The sequence below is a fragment of the Bos javanicus genome, chromosome 28 (assembly GCF_032452875.1).
Source record: "Bos javanicus breed banteng chromosome 28, ARS-OSU_banteng_1.0, whole genome shotgun sequence".
In the NCBI taxonomy this organism is placed as follows: Eukaryota; Metazoa; Chordata; class Mammalia; order Artiodactyla; family Bovidae; genus Bos; species Bos javanicus.
The window spans coordinates 34,311,188-34,330,661 of record NC_083895.1 but is presented as its reverse complement, the minus strand read 5'-3'; the positions used below and the strand labels follow the sequence as shown (position 1 = coordinate 34,330,661).

General features: G+C 41.4%; 1 protein-coding gene across 16 annotated transcripts in view; it reads left to right on the top strand.

The window, feature by feature from the left end:
• The window catches only part of KCNMA1 (potassium calcium-activated channel subfamily M alpha 1), a 773,076-nt gene that overhangs the window by 493,049 nt on the left and 260,553 nt on the right, over positions 1–19,474 (top strand). For all 16 annotated transcript variants that reach the window (XR_009734238.1, XM_061405428.1, XM_061405415.1 and 13 more), the window contains exon 6: positions 16,806–16,881. Coding sequence is in view for 15 of the 16 variants with exons in the window: in XM_061405428.1 (XP_061261412.1) it covers positions 16,806–16,881 (76 nt within the window). In the remaining variant the exon portion in view is untranslated. The remainder of the gene's footprint in view (positions 1–16,805; positions 16,882–19,474) is intronic.

The window sequence follows — 19,474 nt, the reverse complement described above, 5'->3', positions numbered from 1 at the left end:
AAGAAGTGATTAAAGGCAGCCTGGAGCCCAGCTCAGCTCTCTGCCTCCACCATGATCTCCAGTAAGATTCTGGTCTACCATTACCCACCCAGCAGCTCCAACACAGAGGTCTATAGACCTGCCAGGCGCCGCAAAAAGTCCCTGGGAGATTTGTTCCAAAACGGCTTCCGGGTGAGGTCTGGGCCCAGCGCTGCTGAGAAGGAGGAACCACAGAGCTTCAGGCAGTCAGTGGTGTCTTGCTGCAGAGTTTGCACCTCTTGGGGTAAGAAATCCCCTCAAAAGCATCCTGTGTTCTGAGAGGCTGCCCAGGAAAGAAGAGCCCTCTCTGTGGACAAGTGGACAGGTGATAGGCTTCTCCATTCCTCTGTGCTTAGCATCCCCCCTGAGCACAGATGTGCTGGGCCAAGCAGAAACCTGGTCCTTCCTTCTTAGAGGAATATAACTGGTCTCTAGAGAGACTAAATGTTTCTGAGCTATTAAAAAATATATTTTAGAAATGTTGGAGAAAGCTTGGCAAATGACAGAAACAGCCTCCTTTTTTATTTATTAAGTGATAATAATTTCCAGTGAGTCAGCATTTTTTAAGAAAAGCATTTGAAGCTGTTGACAGTATTTTTCTGTTTTTTTCAGGGATAACAATGCTGTTTTGGTTTGCTTTCTTCTGCTTTCAAATCGGGCCATGGTAATGCTTTCTTGCCTATCTTGGATGGTATTTCAGTATTCTCACCCAGCAGAGATCATAAGAAATATCCTCTGGCAGATTTTCTTGTCTCAACTGCTTTCCAGTAGGGATTTGGTTTTATTCGAACATCTATAATGTATGGGGGTTTGAAATAAATGGCTTAACTTTGCATTTCTGGATCTAAAAATTCCAGTCGTAGGAAGAGATATCTTTTATTTCCAGAAAGGTTAGTGTTACAAGCAGCTTCTTTAAAATGAAGTATAGTCCCTTTGAAACCCAGCTTAAGATTCTGATGTGAATGGGCCCAGCTCGACTGTCTCTGCATTATATAACTATGTAGAGCAAAATTCCAATTAGCAAGCAAGGGATAGGTGAGTCCCACTCAATCGTTTTCATTCGAATGGGCATAAAAGACCTCTGTGAGCTGTAACATCTGCATGAACTTCATTTGGAATCTAAATATTCACGCCCTCATGTCTGTGACCCTAGATCTGCTGACCAAATTGTTCTGTTTCCTCTTTCTTCATGTCAGGAAAGAACTACTTGGTGCTTTATGACACCCAGCATTGCCAGGGGCCAATATTAAAGCTGCTAGAGAGATGAGTGCAAATGACGGGATTATTAAGCTAAGAGAAAATAGAGCATTTCCTGAGAAAGAGTCAAGGAAGTAAAACCACAACTTCAACTTAGTATTTAGTCTCGTTACTTTACCCTTGAAAGGGGTTCTCACAAATTCGTTCATTTTCAGCAGTGAGTGCTGACTATGTGCCTGGCATCGCTGTTTGGGAAGATGATGGACATGGTGGGGAACAGGTGAATGAGGTGCTCTTGCAGTGGAGCTGACGTTCTCTAGAGGAAGACAGGCAAATGAACACGCGAATATGATCACTGTAGATTGTGATAAATACGTAGAAAAGAACAGCGTAATGGGAGGTGGAGTCCAGGTTGGGTGGCTAGAAGAGACCTCTCTGAGACAGTGTCAGTTGAGCCAGCCTTGCCACGATCTAGGGGAAGAACATTCCAGAAAGGAATGGAAGGGAAAGCCCTGAGCTGAGTATACACTGGGAGATATTCTGGAGCAGAGTTGCGCTGTGGAGGGTGTGGGGATGGGGAGAATAGAGATGACATGCGAACAGACTAGATCTTGGAGAACTTTCAGAGCAGGGTGAGGAATTTGAACTTTATTTCCAGAGAGATGGAAGCCACCTGAGGGCTTTTAGCTGGGAGTGGTGTGATCTGATTGATGTCTGCAAAGAACATGTTGGCCGCTTCTAGGAAACGGATGGTGGGAAGTGGTGGGCTGAGGGAATAAAAGGGAAGACCAGCTTGGAAGCTGCTGGCCAAATTAGAGGTAACAGTGGCTTGGACCACAATTCTGGCATTGGAAAGGGAAAAAATGAGTTTTTAAACATATGTATTTAAGAGGTGGTTCAACAAGATTTATTTATTTATTTATTTTAAATGTTTCCTTTCTGGTTCCTGTATTCAAATAGAAGATTCTCAAAGTGCAGCTTCATCTCTGTGCTTTCAGGGTCTAAGACAGCGAGTGACTGGTGCAGAGAGGTACTCACTGCACATGTATGTCATGAAGGAATGAACAAAGGAATGAATAAATGAACGGATAGGCGAGAATCCCAGTTTGAATATTAACCGATGTTTAGTGTCTGTCAGAAAGGAAGCAGGACTGGGATAAGGTAGGGTACAGAACAGCCTGAGCAATTATCGAGGGAAAAGTTTTGAAAAGGTCAGACAAGCAAGCACTGTTTATAAAACACAAATTCGGACTGGAGAAACAAAATCCCAGGGGCATTTGAGAACAAGAAAGACAGTCCTCTTCCTCCAGCTAGGAAAAAAAGGCTCTGATTCTCTCTGTGTTGGTGGGGAGAGAACTTGGTCCGGGCAGTGATGGAGCTGGGGGATGGAAGGTGGTACCCAAGGATGGGAGCAGGGTGCAGGGACCACCCTGGAGAAGTCTCCCTGGGCTTGGGTCTGCCCCTCCTTACCCTGATGAGTCTTATCCTTAGTGTAAGCTCTCAAGCTTCAAGGCCAGATGACTTTGACCTTGTCAGACACCACAAAAATAATTGCTCTTTGGGATTTATGTGGGGGCGGAGGGATTGGAAATGACAGAGGTTTATTTGAACCTTTCAGCTTTTTGGATTTAAAGATTAAGAAGTTAAAGGGAATGGAAAACAGCAAATTGGAAAACCCTTTCCACCCCAGGCTGGGGTATGTTTGCTTTTGTGTTTTCTCTGTCTTGAACTGCAGTGGGACCTTGCTTACAGAAATTGCTCGAGTCCTTTCTGTCCTGGGATGGTGGGGACCCTGCTTGGTGAATGATTCATCATTTACTTGCGTGTCCCTCAGTCTCTGTCAGTATAATAATCTGTGTCCATCTGAGAAAGAAGTCCTAAATCCCTTAACTTTTCTGGTCAAGCAGCACTAAAATTACATGGCACTGGATCTCAGGATGCCCCACTTGGTTGATCAGGCCCCAGGTGCCACGTGTGACACCCTGAAGAACCAGCAGTAGCCAGCGCTCCTTCGTGCCTGGAGCCACTGGCCTTGGGCTCCTGAATTTTTGAGAAGGACATAGGGCTCAGAATCAGAAGACCTGTCCTCAGTCTTGACTTGCCATTAACTTTATAACAACAGCAACAAGAAATTATGCATAAAATAGGAATTTTATATAATTATAGATAATTTTAAAAACTCGATCCTACCTTGGTGTCATAACTCTGTCATCATTTTATTTACTTTCTAGTTTCTATTTTTCATATGCCTATAGTTTTCATAGTTTTATCAGAGAGAACATGCACTTTATATTTTTAAAATGTTTCCAATTTGCTATATTTTTATTATAATAAAAATGCATAACATAAACTTTTCCATGTTAACCATATCTTAATGCTCGGTTCAGTAGTGTTAAGCATATTTGCATTGTTGTGAATATTTTCACCAATTCCAGAATATTTTCATCTTGCAAATTTGACACATTAAACAGCTACTCTTTTCCGAGACTCCTCAGCCCTTGGTGAGCACCATTATACTTTCTGTATCTACTTCTTTAACATTGTATCATAAGCATATTCTGTCTTGCTATATTATTTTTTCACCATAATATCCCATTAAAAAAAGAGGGACTATATTTAAGAAGACTTATTTTTAGATAGCAAGCTGCTTTCTGTTTTTCTTATTTAATGAATAATTTTGCAATGAACATCTTTGTTTCTGTAGCATCTTTCCATTTTTTTTTTTAATATTTTCTTAGGCTTCTTTCCTAGAAATGGAATTAGTTTGATTTATAATGTGGAATTCTTTTCTGAAAATGCTATTTCTGGTTTAGTCCCCAAGTTGTGTCTGACTGCAACCCCATCGACTGTAGCCCGTCAGGCTCCTCTGTCCATGGGATTTCCCAGGAAAGAATACTAGAGTGGGTTGCCATTTTCTTTTCCAGTGGATCTTCCCAACCCAGGGATCAAACCTGGGTTTCTGGCATTGCAGGCAATCTCCTGCATAGCAGGCTGATTCTTTACGAACTGAGCCACCAGGGAAGCCCCTGAAAATGCTGTATTGATATTATATGAAAATGCTATATCAACTTACAATTCTCCCATCAAATTATAAGACTTTCTTCTTGTAGAGGGATCTCTGCTGCTAAATCACTTCAGTCGTATCTGACTCTGTGTGACCCCATAGACGGCAGCCCACCAGGCTCCCCGTCCCTGGGATTCTCCAGGGAAGAATACTGGAGTGGTTTGCCATTTCCTTCTCCAATGCATGAAAGTGAAAAGTGAAAGTGAAGTCACTCAGTCATGTCCGACCCTCAGCGACTCCATGGACTGCAGCCTTCCAGGCTCCTCTGTCCATAGGATTTTCCAGGCAAGAGTACTGCAGTGGGGTGCCACTGCCTTCTCCAAGAGTGATCTCTAGTAGGTGAAATTCAAACAGATTGCTAGTTAAGTAGAATAAACAAAAGTCACTATATTTTTAATTGCCATGTCTTTTATTTCAATCAAGTGTAATAATTCTAATGTTGCTCATTAGTTATATTTCCTATTTCATGATGTCTGTTTATGACTTTTTGCCTATTTATGGACTACTGATGTGGTACATCCTTTTGACATTATGAAGAATTTATCCTTATTATGTCATATTTGATTTGTTTTTCTAGTAGATTATCTTCTTCATTTCTTTTATTGACATGTAGAATTTCGATATTTTTATGGTGACATTTAAAAATGTTTATGATTCCTGTCACATCTGAGTCTAGAAATTGTTCCTTTCTTTAGAGGGCTAATAAGTATGTAATTTTGTTTTCTTCAGTTTTCCTATGGCTTTATTTTAATATTAAATTTAATATTAAATTTTAATCTCAATGTGATTTCAATTGTGGGGTGAGGTGACTGTTTAATCTCATTGTTAACCAGCTATTTCATTATTATTACATAATGCTTTTCTCCCTATGAGTTGTGATGACTTCTTTATCATGTATTAAATTCTTCTCTATATAATCTCTTCTACCTCTCTTCTTGTGATTTTGCTTCTCCTAGGGCTTTGTGGTAAATGTGGCCTATATGATTTCAGTACTTTGGAATTTGGTAAAATTTCTTTGTGACCTAATACATAGTCAGTTTCATGACTGTTCAAAGGTTGCTATTGAACCTTGTATTCCTAAGTTACTGGGTATAATATATATGCATGTGTCTATCGATCCATCCATTCAGATAGAGATATACAAATATACCCAAAGGAGTTAAATGTTATCTGAACGTTTTTTGTGTTTATGTTTTGGCTCGTTTCTGAAAAGTGAAAATTAGGGGCTCCCCACTGTGACGTGGCATTGTCAGTTTCTGTTTGATGCATTCTCACCAGACTTTGTTGTATATGAGCCTCAAAGATACAGTCTTAGTTATGTAGAGTTTATTTCACTGTTACATATTCTTGGTGAATTGTTCCTTCATATCGATATGAAGTATTACTATTTCTTTTCTACATTTTCATAGTAGCTACCAATTTATATGATATCATTATTGGTTTCTTTGCCCCCACACCCAGCTCTTTTTTTTTTTTTTAGTCAGCATTTGTCTGGTACATATTTTTCAGCCTTTCATTTCCAACTTCCTTGTTTTCAGTGAATTTCACGTGGAATGTATTATTGCTTTTTTATATTATCTGAGTGTCTGTCAATTAGCAGATAAATTTTAACTTACTCAATTTTGTTGTGGTTACTAAAATAATTAGGTTGTATTTGCTGATGCAATAGTATTTTAGTAATACTAATTAATATACTTTTCTTTTTTCACAATTGCTTTTCTTTAATTGGCTTGATAAAATTCTTTTGTTCTTTTTTCCCCACTGAGATTTGGAATTCTTAAGTTTTCGATACACATACTTAAATTTTTCTATTAATATATATAATTAATAGTATTTTCTTCTGAAGCAAGACAAGAACCTTAGCACAACTTTCTTTCCTTCACTGCCCTCTCTCCTCCATTCCTCCAACTTCCACATGGTAGCATCTAGAGATTTTACTTTTAGATCATTATTATTATTTATTAGTTTTTGTAATATTCAATCAACACATAAACTGATTACTTTTACTCTTTTCTCATATTGCTTCCTGTATCTCACTTTTCTTTGGGATTTATTTTTCTTTCAGCTGGTTAAGTATATCTTTTTTTTTTTGTGCGTGCTAAGTCGCCTCAGTCGTGTCTGACTCTTTGCGACCCCATGGACTGTAACCCGCCAGGGTCCTCTGTCCATGGAATTCTCCAGGCAAGGATGATGGAGTGGGTTGCCATTCCCTTCTCCAGGGGATCTTCTCAACCCAGGGATTGGACCTGGTTCTCTTGCATTGCAGGAAGATTCTTTACTGTCTGAGCCATGAGGGAAGTCCAAAAAAGAAAGCTTCAGGAGGAACATTCAAAGTCACTCAGTGGTTTCTCTTCCAGATTCTACTGCTCCTTCAGGACCTCCTTCCTGTGCTAGCCCTCCTCACCTGTTGGTGGTTTAGTCGCTAAGTCATGTCAGGCTCTTGCGGCCCCGTGGACTGTAGCCACCAGACTCCTCTGTGCATGGGATTTCCCAAGCAAGAATACTGGAGTGGGTAGCCATTTCCTTCTCCAAGGAATCAAACCCAGATTTCCTGCGTTGCAGGCAGATTCTTTACTGATCTTTTTTACAGAATAATTTCTCCTGAAAATTGTGACAGTATCTTTCCTTTGTGTTCTTGCATCCAGTACAGCCAGGAGAATTCTGACAATAATTTGATTCTCATTGCTTTGGGAGTAGATATCTTTGCATTGGTTCTGAAATGTCTCTGTAATATGCCTCTGTTTGGGTCCTTTGAAATTTAACTTGCTGGACACTTAACAGACCTTTCCAGTCTGAAAATGCAGGGCATCATCTTGATCTGGGAAACTTTAATGTTTGAAAGTTTTCCTGCTTTCCTTTTTCTTTTTGGCTGCACTTCATGGCTTGTAGGATCTTAATTCCCTGACCAGGGATTGAACCCAGTTCCCCAGCTGTGAAAACACTGAGTCGTAACCATTGGACTGCCAGGGAATTTTTCCTGCTTTCTGTTGCCCTTTATTTCCCCCTTCTGGAAACTGAATTACATAAATGTTGAAAATTCTACACCTGTCTTCCTTGTCTCTGAACTTCCTTTTGTACTTTTCATTCCTTTTCCCCTTTGTATGACAAGACCTCTGCTTGAGAGTCTAGTTTGTATGCAACTGTGTCCTTTCTCCTAATAGTTGGCTTTTTAAAGTTTTAATGTTTAAAATTTTAATTTCTTTTGCTGAGTTGACATATTTTCTCACAACTCTATATTTTTCAATCAAGTTTTTCGAAAATTGTTGATCTGTTAAGGTAGCATTAAGTAGAAATTTGCTAGACTGTGTACCTTTCTTCAAAGAAAGCTTGACTTTCCTCAAATATTTGGCGATTCTTAGTTTTGTGTTCTTTTTTGGATTTGGGATTTTTCTGTTAGCTTCTATTCCAGTGTGGTCTTTGCTTAATGTGCCTAGTCTGAAGAGTGATGGGGTATGTGGAAGTGTGTTTTGTTCCAGTAATTGGTCTTGCAGCTGTGGAGACAATTTCTTTCTTCTCAGAGTCACCAGTTTTCACGCAATATTGCTTTGACGACTAAAATGTTCATGGTACTGCTTTGTCCCGGCTGCCCCTATTTGGTACCCCAGTCTATCAGTGAATGTCCCAGCCTCCCTCTTCCCAATGTCAGCCACCTCATCTTATCTTTTGAACAGTTGCTTTCTCCTTCTCTATGACCCCAACAATCTGTCTTTGTGAAATTCATTATCAAATTTATTGACCAAAGACACTTCTGATATTTTTTATTAGTATAGACATATATGTTTCTTACTATATATGTTATACAAATGTTAAGTTAGGTTTCTGAGCTCTGTCAAGGTAATTTTCAACAGAATATCCACTTTTCATCTACTAGCGTTTTGTGATTTTCTCTTACGTGCTATGGTTTTTCTCCCTTTCTTTTTGCCCACATGGGATATTACTATTTTTCCCCATTCAGTGTTATGCTATTATTAGTATTATGAGCATTATTTTAATGAGATTTTGAGAGGAGGCAGAGATAAATTATTCTATCCAATTTGCTAAGTGTAACCACAATGCTCTAGGTTATTATTTTAATTCAGGGATGAATTATATATAATTGGTATTTTATGTAGAACTTTAGTATCACTAATCTTAGGGAAATTATTTTACTTTTGTGCTTTGAGAGGCAGTTTTTGGTACCAGGTTTATGATTATCTTATAGCAAGTTTCATAGTTTTGCATCTTTTTGTGTATTATGGAATAGTTTAGAATTTCAATATAATGTACATGTTTTCAAAAATTTAATAAATTATATGGGAGCAAAGTCGCTGAGGGGAAGCTATCTGTAAAAAATTTCAATTTATATTTCAATTATTATCCTGTAATGGTTTTCTTTTTTGTGTGTATGAACTTACAAAGTTTACATTTTTTGAAATGTCATCCCTCTCACTGCAGATTTCAAGTTTTATTAGTCCATAATTGTACATGATTTCCTTTTCTATCTGTTGCTTTATTGGTTTTTATTTTGTTTTATTATTGTTATTTTTTACCCCCAGAAAATGATTTGAAAATTTTTATCACTTTTAATATTTTTTAGTTCTCTGACTATTCAAGTATAAACACTAAAGTAGAAATCATCTTTTATTCTAGGGTTGTAAAGACTACTTTTTTCCTAAGATCTTGAGCTGAATGCATTATTTTATAAGTAATCTCTTATCGTGCTACTGATTTCTTCTAGTTTATAGTTAGTATGTTCTTTAAAAGTGAAGAGGCAGAGTGCTTCATGGATATATTAGTGGTTTTAGAATATTCAAATGGTTACTAAGGGAAAAGGAAACTTGCCAACTATTTTGGGAAAAAAATAAAACTTAGTCCCTTTGGCACATTATTAACCAAAATAAATAAATATGTCAAGATGGATTTGCATGTTAAAGGTCAAAAGAAGAAAAGATACCCTAAATGGATGGTTTGCACACTTGACTGCACGTTAGAATCATCTCAGTTCAGTTCAGTTCAGTCACTCAGTCGTGTCTGACTCTTTGTGACCCCATGAATCACAGCACGCCAGGCCTCCCTGTCCATCACCAACTCCCGGAGTTCACCCAAACTCATGTGCATCAAGTTGGTGATGCCATCCAGCCATCTCATCCTCTGTCGTCCCCTTCTCCTCCTGCCCCCAATCCCTCCCAGCATCAGAGTCTTTTCCAATGAGTCAACTCTTCGCATGAGGTGGCCAAAGTATTGGAGTTAAAGCTTTAGCAGCAGTCCTTCCAGTGAATACCCAGAACTGATCTCCTTTAGAATGGACTGGTTGGATCTCCTTGCAGTCCAGGGGACTTTCAAGAGGGGGGAGTTATAAAAATTGTCTATACCCAGGTTGTCACCTAGGGCGATTAAATCAGAATATCTGAGTGTGGGAGGCAGACACCAGTGTTGTTCCACAATTTCCAGGTGATTGTAATGGCAACAAAGTCTGGGAAGCACTGACGTGCAGTCTTGTTACTGGTGTGATATTAGACCAAAGTCGGTGACATCATGGAGCTGGTTAGAACTGCAGAGCATCAGGCCCCGCTTCAGACTCAAGGAATAGAGTGTGAATGTTAACAAACCCTGGATGATTCATGTGCACGTGGAATTTAAATAGCTGGTCTCTAAAGCTGGCATAGCAAGCTAGGCTCCATGGCTTATTTATTTGAATACAATTTTACTGGAATATAGTCACATGCATTCATTTACATGTCATTTGCAGCAGAGTGGGTAGTTGTGATAGAACCTAAAATATTTACTATCCGTCCATTTATAGAAAAAGTTTGAAATGCTTCTCAACCGTAATGGCTCATTTGGATCATCTCAGAGCTTTAAAATTCCCTCTGTCTGACTGTACCTCAGACCCATCAAGTCAAAATCGAGGAGGAGGAAGTGAGACCTGGGTATCAATAATTCTTAAAGCTTCCCAGGTGATTTAAATATGCAGCCAAGGTTGAGAACCAGTGCCCTGAAAGTACAGAGGGAAAATGTGCATGCATTAAAAAAAATCTGTTTTTATGATGGAAATGGAAATTTTTGAATATCAAAGAAACAATATTGGAAGTCTGATACATTTGACCATATAGCAAACTTTGGAATTCAGGGGGAAAAGACACCTTAAATAAATTTTAGACTTAGGGGGGAAAAAACTTTGAGCAAAATTAAAAGAATGGTGAACGGTGGGATAAAATATACAACATATATTCTCATTATGACAGCTCAAATATAGCAATAAGATGAATACACAGATAATCTGGCAGAGACCACTATAAACCACTTTAAAAAAGAAAGTAAAACGACTAGTGAATATATGAGAACACAGTTAATTTCATTTGTTAATTTAAAAAACAAAATGAAACAGCGGTAAGCTCTGTTGGGGTTACATGTGTGTGTGCTCAAGTCACTCAGTCACGTCTGACTCTTTGTGACCTCATGGACTGTAGCCCACCCAGACTCCTCTGTTCATGGGATTTCCCTGGCAAGAATACTGGAATGGCTTGCCATTTCCTACTCCAGGGGATCTTCCCAACCCAGGGATTAAACCCGCATCTTCTCATGCCTCCTGCATTGGCACCTGCATTGGCGGGTGGATTCTTCACCGCTGTGCCACCTGGGAAGCCCCTCTGTTTGGGGTTGGCACCTGTCAGATTGAGACTCCTGCTTTCATTCTTTTCCTCCCTTCTTTTCATTTCCTTCATCTTTTCTTCATCAAAATACTGACTCTGGTGGGGTTGTAGGCAAAGAGCATTTCCCCCCTGATGGAAATGTACATTGTTAGGAGAGTTTGGCAGGAGGATCACAAGTGCTGTGAGCGCTTACTTGAGTGCTGATATTTAGAATCTGAACCGATTGGCCAACAACGTCTGTGCCGGGGCAGTGGTTACAAGCTTGGCTTTATGGCATTACACAAGTGTGGAATGGAATCTGGCTGTGTTGCTTACACACTGTACTGGACACGCTCGCTTGTCTGTTTATTCTTAGGTGTTTTCTTCTGTTGTATGAATTAAATAAGATACAGCTAAAGGGTTAGGCATGTAGAAGTAATTAAAAATAACATATGATCAATCATAATAGATTTACTTCATTGTCAACATCATCATTTCGCCATTAATTGAAAGTAACAGGAATGCTCTGTACTCTGTGTGTGTGTGTGAATCTTTATCGGCTTTCTATTTTGTCTTTACTTTTCTTTGAAATTGTGAACAATAATATGCTGTTTCACAATTCCATAGCTTCATGCGATGAAATTACTGTCTGTTTAGTATTTCCGATGTGCTCAGCATGCTTCTGCAGGATCCTTAGTCTTCTGGACCATGCCTCCAGGGCAGGTTTCAGTGCTATCACTGGGAGAGAAGAAGGGAGCTAGGACGGGGTGGAGGGCTCGGCTGCAGTGCAGCTGCACCAGAAGCCTCGTCCATCCCTTTGTAGTCCTGCAGCTGGAGAGCCCTTCGGTATTGCTCCAGATCCAGGCGAGGTGGTAGACCTTTGTCCCCACATCCACCAGCCATGGGAGCCACCCTGGTGATGCGTGTGGGCAAGGTCCTTCTTCAGGAGCCAGTGATAAATAAAGATCCCTGGAAAAAGATCTGGGCTGCGCCCCACAGCAGCTGCTACTGCCCATGCTTGTTATTTATTTAATACAGTCTCAGAGTTTCTGTAGGATTCTTGTGGTTAGTCATTAGTGTGATGAGCTTGCCAATTTTTTCTTTTAGTATGTGGGGTACCTATGTCTAGGTAATGCCCCTTTTCTAACCAATACAGAGTACAGAAAAAGAAAAGTCCATTTTTGCTGCTGCTGCTGCTAAGTCGCTTCAGTCGTGTCCGACTCTGTGCGACCCCATAGACGGAAGCCCACCAGGCTCCCCCGTCCCTGGGATTCTCCAGGCAAGAACACTGGAGTGGGTTGCCATTTCCTTCTCCAATGCATAAAAGAGAAAAGTGAAAGTGAAGTCACTCAGTCATGTCCGACCATTTTTACTACTTAAGTATATAATAGGGAGTATGTAGAGGAGTTTACTGTATTTGGATAGTTTAAAGGAACTGGCTTGTGAAACCATCTAGACTTTTGGAGGGCATAATTAACATTTCATTTTCTTCACAACTCTGTTATGGCTGTTTTCTATCTCCTAAAAATATAATTTTATTTCAGAGAAATTTTAACTTATATAGACTAAATTATAAGAATATAATGTTATAAAGCAGAGGAGATGGATATTTGTTGCTTAGGCATTGCCCTTTCCACTGTTTCCTTTTCTTGGCCTCCTTATGGAACGTGAGGTTGCTGTCCATCCTCTTTCAGGACCTCTCTGGGTTCAGCAGCATGACTGTGGATCAAGGCTCTTTCCTGGTTAGGCTCCTTCTTATTTCCTAAGAGTGTCAGCCCTGGCCTCTGTCAAGTGAACCTTCAGAGGTCATGGCTTTTCCCTCTAGTAGACAATGTGTAATCTCAGGGTTCCACAAGCAGAGTAGCTAATCTTTAGCTCTCTGCTGTCTAATTCTTTCTCAGAAGTCTGATTCATTCAGTTCAATTCAAGCAAGTGTTTGCTGAGTATCCTCCTTATGCCAGGCACTATTTTAGGTACATGGGATATCAGTTCAGTTCAGTTCAGTTCAGCTGCTCAGTCGTGTCCGACTCTTTGTGACCCCATGAATTGCAACACGCCAGGCCTCCCTGTCCATCACCAACTCCCGGAGTTCACCCAGACTCACGTCCATTGAGTCAGTGATGCCATCCAGCCATCTCATCCTCTGTCGTCCCCTTCTCCTCCTGTCCTCCCAGCATCAGAGTCTTTTCCAATAAGTCAACTCTTCGCATGAGGTGGCCAAAGTGCTGGAGTTTCAGCTTTAGCATCATTCCTTCCAAAGAAATCCCAGGGCTGATCTCCTTCAGAATGGGATATAGCCGTGAACAAAGTAAAGATCAGTCCCTCTCCTCCTAGAGGTGGCGCTATGGATAAGGAGACAGAAGGTAAATTATGTAAGTAAGATGCTTGTGCTTCATGCTGGGGAGAAAAGTAAAACAGGCAAGTGGAATGAAGAGTTTTTTGGGGGTGGGTAGGGTTGTAGGGGGAATTGTGGTTTTAGACAGCATAGCTAGGGAAGGTCTCACTGAGAAAGTTAACGCTGATCAAACACCTGAAGGAGGTGAGTGAGTGCACCATTTGGGGAACAAAAGGCCCTGAGGCAGGTTCACTGAGGAAACATTCAGATGAGAGGTTAAGTACTGATATTGATAGCATAAGGGGGAGGAGGGGGTCAGCAGGTCTGGAAGGAATGAGGACTGGCCTTGCTTTAGGTCGCTGAGGGACTTGGACTTCTCCTCTGTGTGGAATGGGCACATTGGAGGATTTTGAGCAGAGGGGCGGCATGACCATTTTACCTGGTGACAGGCTCTCTGGCTGCTCTGCTGAGGACTGACCACAAAGTGTCCAGTGGGGAAGCAGTTAGGGAGCTGTTGTGATATGCGGCCGGAAGGATCAACACTCCAGACCATGCATTTCTCCAGAGTGTCTAGCGTAATCTGAGGAGAGCATGTAGACTGATTTTTTTTAAGTATTTATCTATTTTATTTGTTCATCTTGGCCGCCTCAGGGGTTAGCTGTGGCACAGGGCCTTAGTTGCTCCGCAGCATGTGGGATCTGAGTTCCCAGACCAGGGATTGAACCTGCGTCCCTTGCATTGCAAGGCAGATTCTTAACCGCTGGACCACCAGGGAAGTCCCAGCACTGTTCTGTTTTTTAACCTGGGTGGAATACTGTTTCGCATTTGCACTAGTGAAGCCTCGTGCTGTGATAGTGACCAGCCCGAGGCGGCCGAGTAAACAAAGCCCACAGCCGTGTAGTGCGTGAGAGTGTTGCTCCTGCATCACCCTGAGCCCCTTTGCCAGGGAGACCTTCGTCCTGGGCCTCCATCCTGGGCTCTCCTCTTCTCCTGAGAACCAGCTTGTTTTCCTCTTTCATACATTATTAATCTTCCTGCTTGCTCTCCTTGGGAAAGTGCTCAAACCCAGGTCTCCAGTTTACAGCCAGCAAGAGGATAGGACCTAGTGACAGCTGCATTTTTTTTTTTTTCCTTACCTTTATTTTCACACACATATTTTTCTGAGTTGCTTTAAAATGTGACAAGCGACCAACAAATAACATAGGATACAAAAGGCATTGCTTCACGATAAAGATATGCCATCGAAAGTGTGGGTCATTTGTATTCTATTTTTGTTTCCATAAATGAAAATTCACTCACACAGACACACAATTTTTCAGGATGAAATTATCAGTGGCTTATACATTACTAAAACATCCTTATATCGTGACTGGTTTCAGTGCTAACTGCCAGTCCTTGCCTATGTCGAGCTTCTAAACGTGTTATTTTATCTCCCAGCAATATGTGACAGTGATGCTGGAATTAGCCATCCAGGTTGGGCTAGGTGCTTAGAACCAGCAGGAACGTTTATTTAAAAAACTCACTTTCCAGCCTGCCCCTCTGCCCATGCTGATTTAATAAGACTTAGGAACATTGCAAATATTTTATACAAACAGTACATTTTCTGAGAACTTGGATATTTGAAAGTATTTTTTTGTTGCCTTTATTACTGTTGAACAACTACTTGATGGGGTATAAAAATCTTGGGTTAGACTCTCTTTGTTTTAAAATTCTGAGTTTTGCTCAATTGTCATTTAACACTCACTGATATATAATTAAATCTTAGTTGCATTAATTGTAACCCTCTCCCCACCCTCATCACTTTGATTTTTTTATATTTTCATTTATTTTAATGCTTAAAATTTGAAGGATACGAATAGGTGATTTCTTGGTATCAGTCTTACAGAGCTGGTCATTCATTTTGCCTTGCACTCCTGTGATGTCCTGGCCATTATTTATGATCTGCGTGTTGTCTGCACTTCCCTTTGGAACACATTTCACTCACAGGTTGGGTCTCTGTACTCTCCACTTCATTTATGTTTCCTTACGTTTCATCTTTTTTCCTCCCTTTTCTCATGTTCTCTGCCTCGTGAGACGGGGCCTCCGTTTTGCCCTCTGCATCCAGTTTTCAGCAGTGTGAAGTCCACCTTTCATCAGCTCAGTTAGGACTGAGTTTTGGGCTCGTGAGCCTTTTATTTCATCCACATCCCTTCTCATCTCTGCACTTTCTTGTTTAATAAAAGTAAGATGAATATCATTCACAACAGAAGGCAGATGTCTTCTGAAAAATCTTCTGTCCATGAAGTTAAATCCTTTTAGATGAGAAATTTTCCTTTTGAGCCACATCTTCTCGTCCTTCTGTCTGTGTGCCTTATGTTAGTTTTTTCTTTCACCTTATGCGTGAATGAAGAATCATCTATCTGGGCCCAGTGTGGAGCCATTTAGGAGAACACGTCCGATCTGTCTTCTTTCCTTGATTCACCCTGGGGTCATAAGAGAATCACCACAGCCTCTTCCCTCTGCTCTGCACGCCTTCCCCGTTTGCTGCCTCAGATAAGGCGCCAAATAAAGTCTCATCCACTGGCTCTGAGCTAACCACTCACAGTTTAGCCCACTCTGTGCTCAGCTCTACGCATGACACATGGGGCAGCTTAATATAATGCTTTCAGAAAATATGCACAAGAACATCCCCTTGAGAGCAGGTGTGCTGTTGAAAGTGTTCCAGAGCTGCAATAATCAGTATTTTGTAAACAGTACTCCTACAAGACTACCAAGCTTCAAAGTCCTGTGCCACTCAGATTGCTTTTGACTCACTAATTTGATCTCAACAGAAATACATTTTACTCATGGCTATTAAAACCCAACAATAATTTGTATTTCCTTGAATCTTCACTTGGGTCTTCCTTCCCCATTTCCCTCTCTCTCTTCACATGTAGAAACACTGCTGCTTCTTCATTCAAGAGAGGTTGCTGATTTCTGAAGAAGAAGCGTTTATCTTGACATTCAATAAAATGGAATTATAGAAGTTTTGAATCCTGATGTTATGGGGTGTGAGATCTTACTGATTTGATTTTTTTTTTGATTGGGAGAAAAATATAGAACTTTGTAGGAAACAGATAACACCATGGGCTATACTCTTCATTTTATCAGGACTGAAGATAAAAATTGAAAAAAAAAAAATTCACCAAAGAGGTGAGGTTATCCGATTTGTTCCTAATCTGCTCTTAGCACAAGGGTTACGCTGAGCTATTCCCAGTATTTTTCAGAGGCAGAATCCTCTCAAACAGCCATGCAACTTAGACGTAGTGCTTTAAATCAGAGATGGACACGAGACAGCTCAGTGAACTGGGCTCTCCCCGCCAGAACTTCCTCTGCTGTAGCTCCACACAGGCTCCCTTTAATGAGCCTGTCAGTTTACCAGCTGAGATTAAACCAGTCAAGGATCAGGATGAAGGACTACATCCAAGGTACTGGATGGTTCAGTCTTCTGCAGGAATTTCATATCCCCTCAACCTTGGCAGCTCTAAATCCAGCAGCAGAGTGTAGGCATTAAAACTACACATTGAAAATAACGCAGCTCTAATTTCATTTCTCTTTCCAGGTTTGAGATTTTTAAGAGCTCTCAGACTGATCCAGTTTTCAGAAATTTTACAGTTTCTGAATATCCTGAAAACAAGGTAAGATGTTCTTTCTCCAATTTTTTTTTTTCCCCTCCTTCTGGTCCCCAGTGCTAAGCTGTAAATATCAGGTGTATTTGCTTTCATTACGATAAAATTAGTGTTCTTTTGTGCACAGAGACAGTGCTCCAATCCAGAAATCCAGGGAGAGCCTAGCGTTGGATCTTCTGCGGGACAGGGGACTCTGTGGTGATGAGAAGAGGAAGGGCCGTGTATGTGGGGGAGTAGAGACAGTTTGGGGGGACCACGTGGGGTTGCTTGGGCACCAGACACAGCATCGTGGAGAGAGGAGCACAGTGGATGAGGGATAGGTCTGCTCATTGATTGGGAAGTCCTTGCTCACAGGTTTTAAATCACCCCTTTATTACATCACTAAATAAGAAATTGAACCTGGCCATGAAAGCAGTGGAAGCAATGCTCTTTGAGAGGCAATCACAAACCTCATACGGCACACACAAAATCATTTCATTTCAAAGTACATTCTAGATGTTCACTTTATAGCCCGTGTAGCCCCTGGGGCTTGCTCTGTGAATTGCCTTCTGGGGAATACCTAAAAACCTCCTGCTGAAGGCACCATGACTACTTCTGTTAACTGTGTTATGATCTGGAAAACACTACTGGACCAGGAGAAAAAAATTCCCCAGAGACCCTTTTCCTGATGACCTGCAGGTTCTCAGAGCTGGCCTGAAACCAGGGCTGCCTTGATGAATAAACTAATAAAAGAGGTTGGACGTCTTTTAATGGAGAATAAGTACAGGTCATAAATTTCTCTCATAGGAAATTACACTTTGAGAAACTCACTGCTAATGTTCCATTTCCTCTTCGGTTGGCCTTAGCGTGTTTGATAAATGATGAAAAACAGGACACCTCTGAGTTCGTGATTTATAATGAATACACCTGCACTTGGGGGGCGGGGGGCGAGGGGGACTTGGACTTAGCATTGTTTTCCCAGTAACTGAGGCTGGGACTCAACTTCCGGAATATGTCACATCCAACAAGCATGACAGGCTCTTGGCTTTCCTCTTAGGGTCTTAGTGTTTTTTGTTTATTTTTGTTTGTTTTAATTCCAGATTGATTTCCCCCTTGCTAACTATTCATCTATGTGAATAGGGGAATAAATTCACTTTCTATTAGTCAAGTTAAAAAGAAAATGAGCATCGAATGCCCTGGTAGTCTTCTACGGTGTGTTCCAACACCCTTACTGTCATAATCCTGGGGTCAGAATTTGTTGGTGCTCCATTGTGTGTACTATTATTAATATAGGATGAATATTGTTATTCTTCATATTTCTTCTGAGTGACAGTAACCTTCATTGCTACCATTTTATGACTCTTGTGTGCAATGGACCCATATTACTCTTGAAATTAAAATGACTGACAAAGCTAGCCATCCCTAAGGTTTGCCTATATCATATTTGCTACACTGGGTTTTTAAAGGTAGACTTGGTGAGGACCCAGTGCTGCTCACAGGGGCTGCATTTAAGAGACACTCATGGGGATGGTGTTATATGGAGCTGTCCACACTGTCTAACGTGGTAGAGTGCCTCCGTCTCCCTGTTTCATGATTACTTGTTCAGGAGTCTTTTAATCCTCTGACCCCAAGGTGCCATCACTCCGAGGAGTAACACGGAAAGAACTGTGTTCTCACCTTCCTTGTACTCCATGCGATCCTTTCTGGACTTAGGAGAATGATAAGCCATCTGTGTAAAATATCTTTTTCTGGGCTTTTGCCAAGAGAGCCACCAATTTCCCACTTCTTAGGGTGGGGGTGGGGCAAACTTTCCTTTAGGTGTAGGAAATAGCACTGGCATCCCTGGGGAAACAGTCCTCCTGAGAACTCCACAATTAAGGCGGTTCCTTCTCCCAGTGCAGAGGAGGGGAATACCTGAAGCGATGAGTGAGGGTAAGAGGCGACTTTCTGTGTTGGGAGAGTCATGAGGTGGTGGGCTACCACGGAGTCTGCCATCCTAAGCCCCAAACATTTTCCCAGCATCCTGCTGCCCACAGAATTAAACTCCCCTGTCATTGGAGAATGGTTTCCATCTCGGCCTCACGCTTGGAATTGTCCCACTTCCTTTGGCTTACGGTCACAACCATGTGAGTAGGTCAGTTCAAGCCTGAATCGAGCACCCACCTGTGCAGCAGTGAGAGGGTGCCAGGATTGAGTTCTGCTTTCTGAGAGCCCCTGAGGGAGGGAGAGCCGACTGTGGTTGGTACTGGGATGCAGACCTTGGAGGCATAGAGGAGAATAGTTAAGTAAGCCTCAGCTTGAATGAGGGGCAGTCAAGGATCCTTTCAAGGCAAAGAGGGTGTCTTCAGTAAGCCTTGTAGACGGCCAGGTGTCATCCTGGTGAGGCTGGAGACTGGGCCTGTGAGAGCGAGGGGTGCAGCTGACTTCCAGTCACGGCAGCTGCAAAAGGAATGTAAGTGAGAGAAGAGAGCCCTTGGAGGGACTTCCTGATGACTCAGTGGTAAAGAACCTGCCTGCCAACGCAGGAGACGTGTGTTCAATCCCTGGGTCAGGAAGATCCCCTGGAGGAAGGCAGGGTAACCCACGCCAGTATTCTTGCCTGGGAAATCCCGGACAGGGGAGC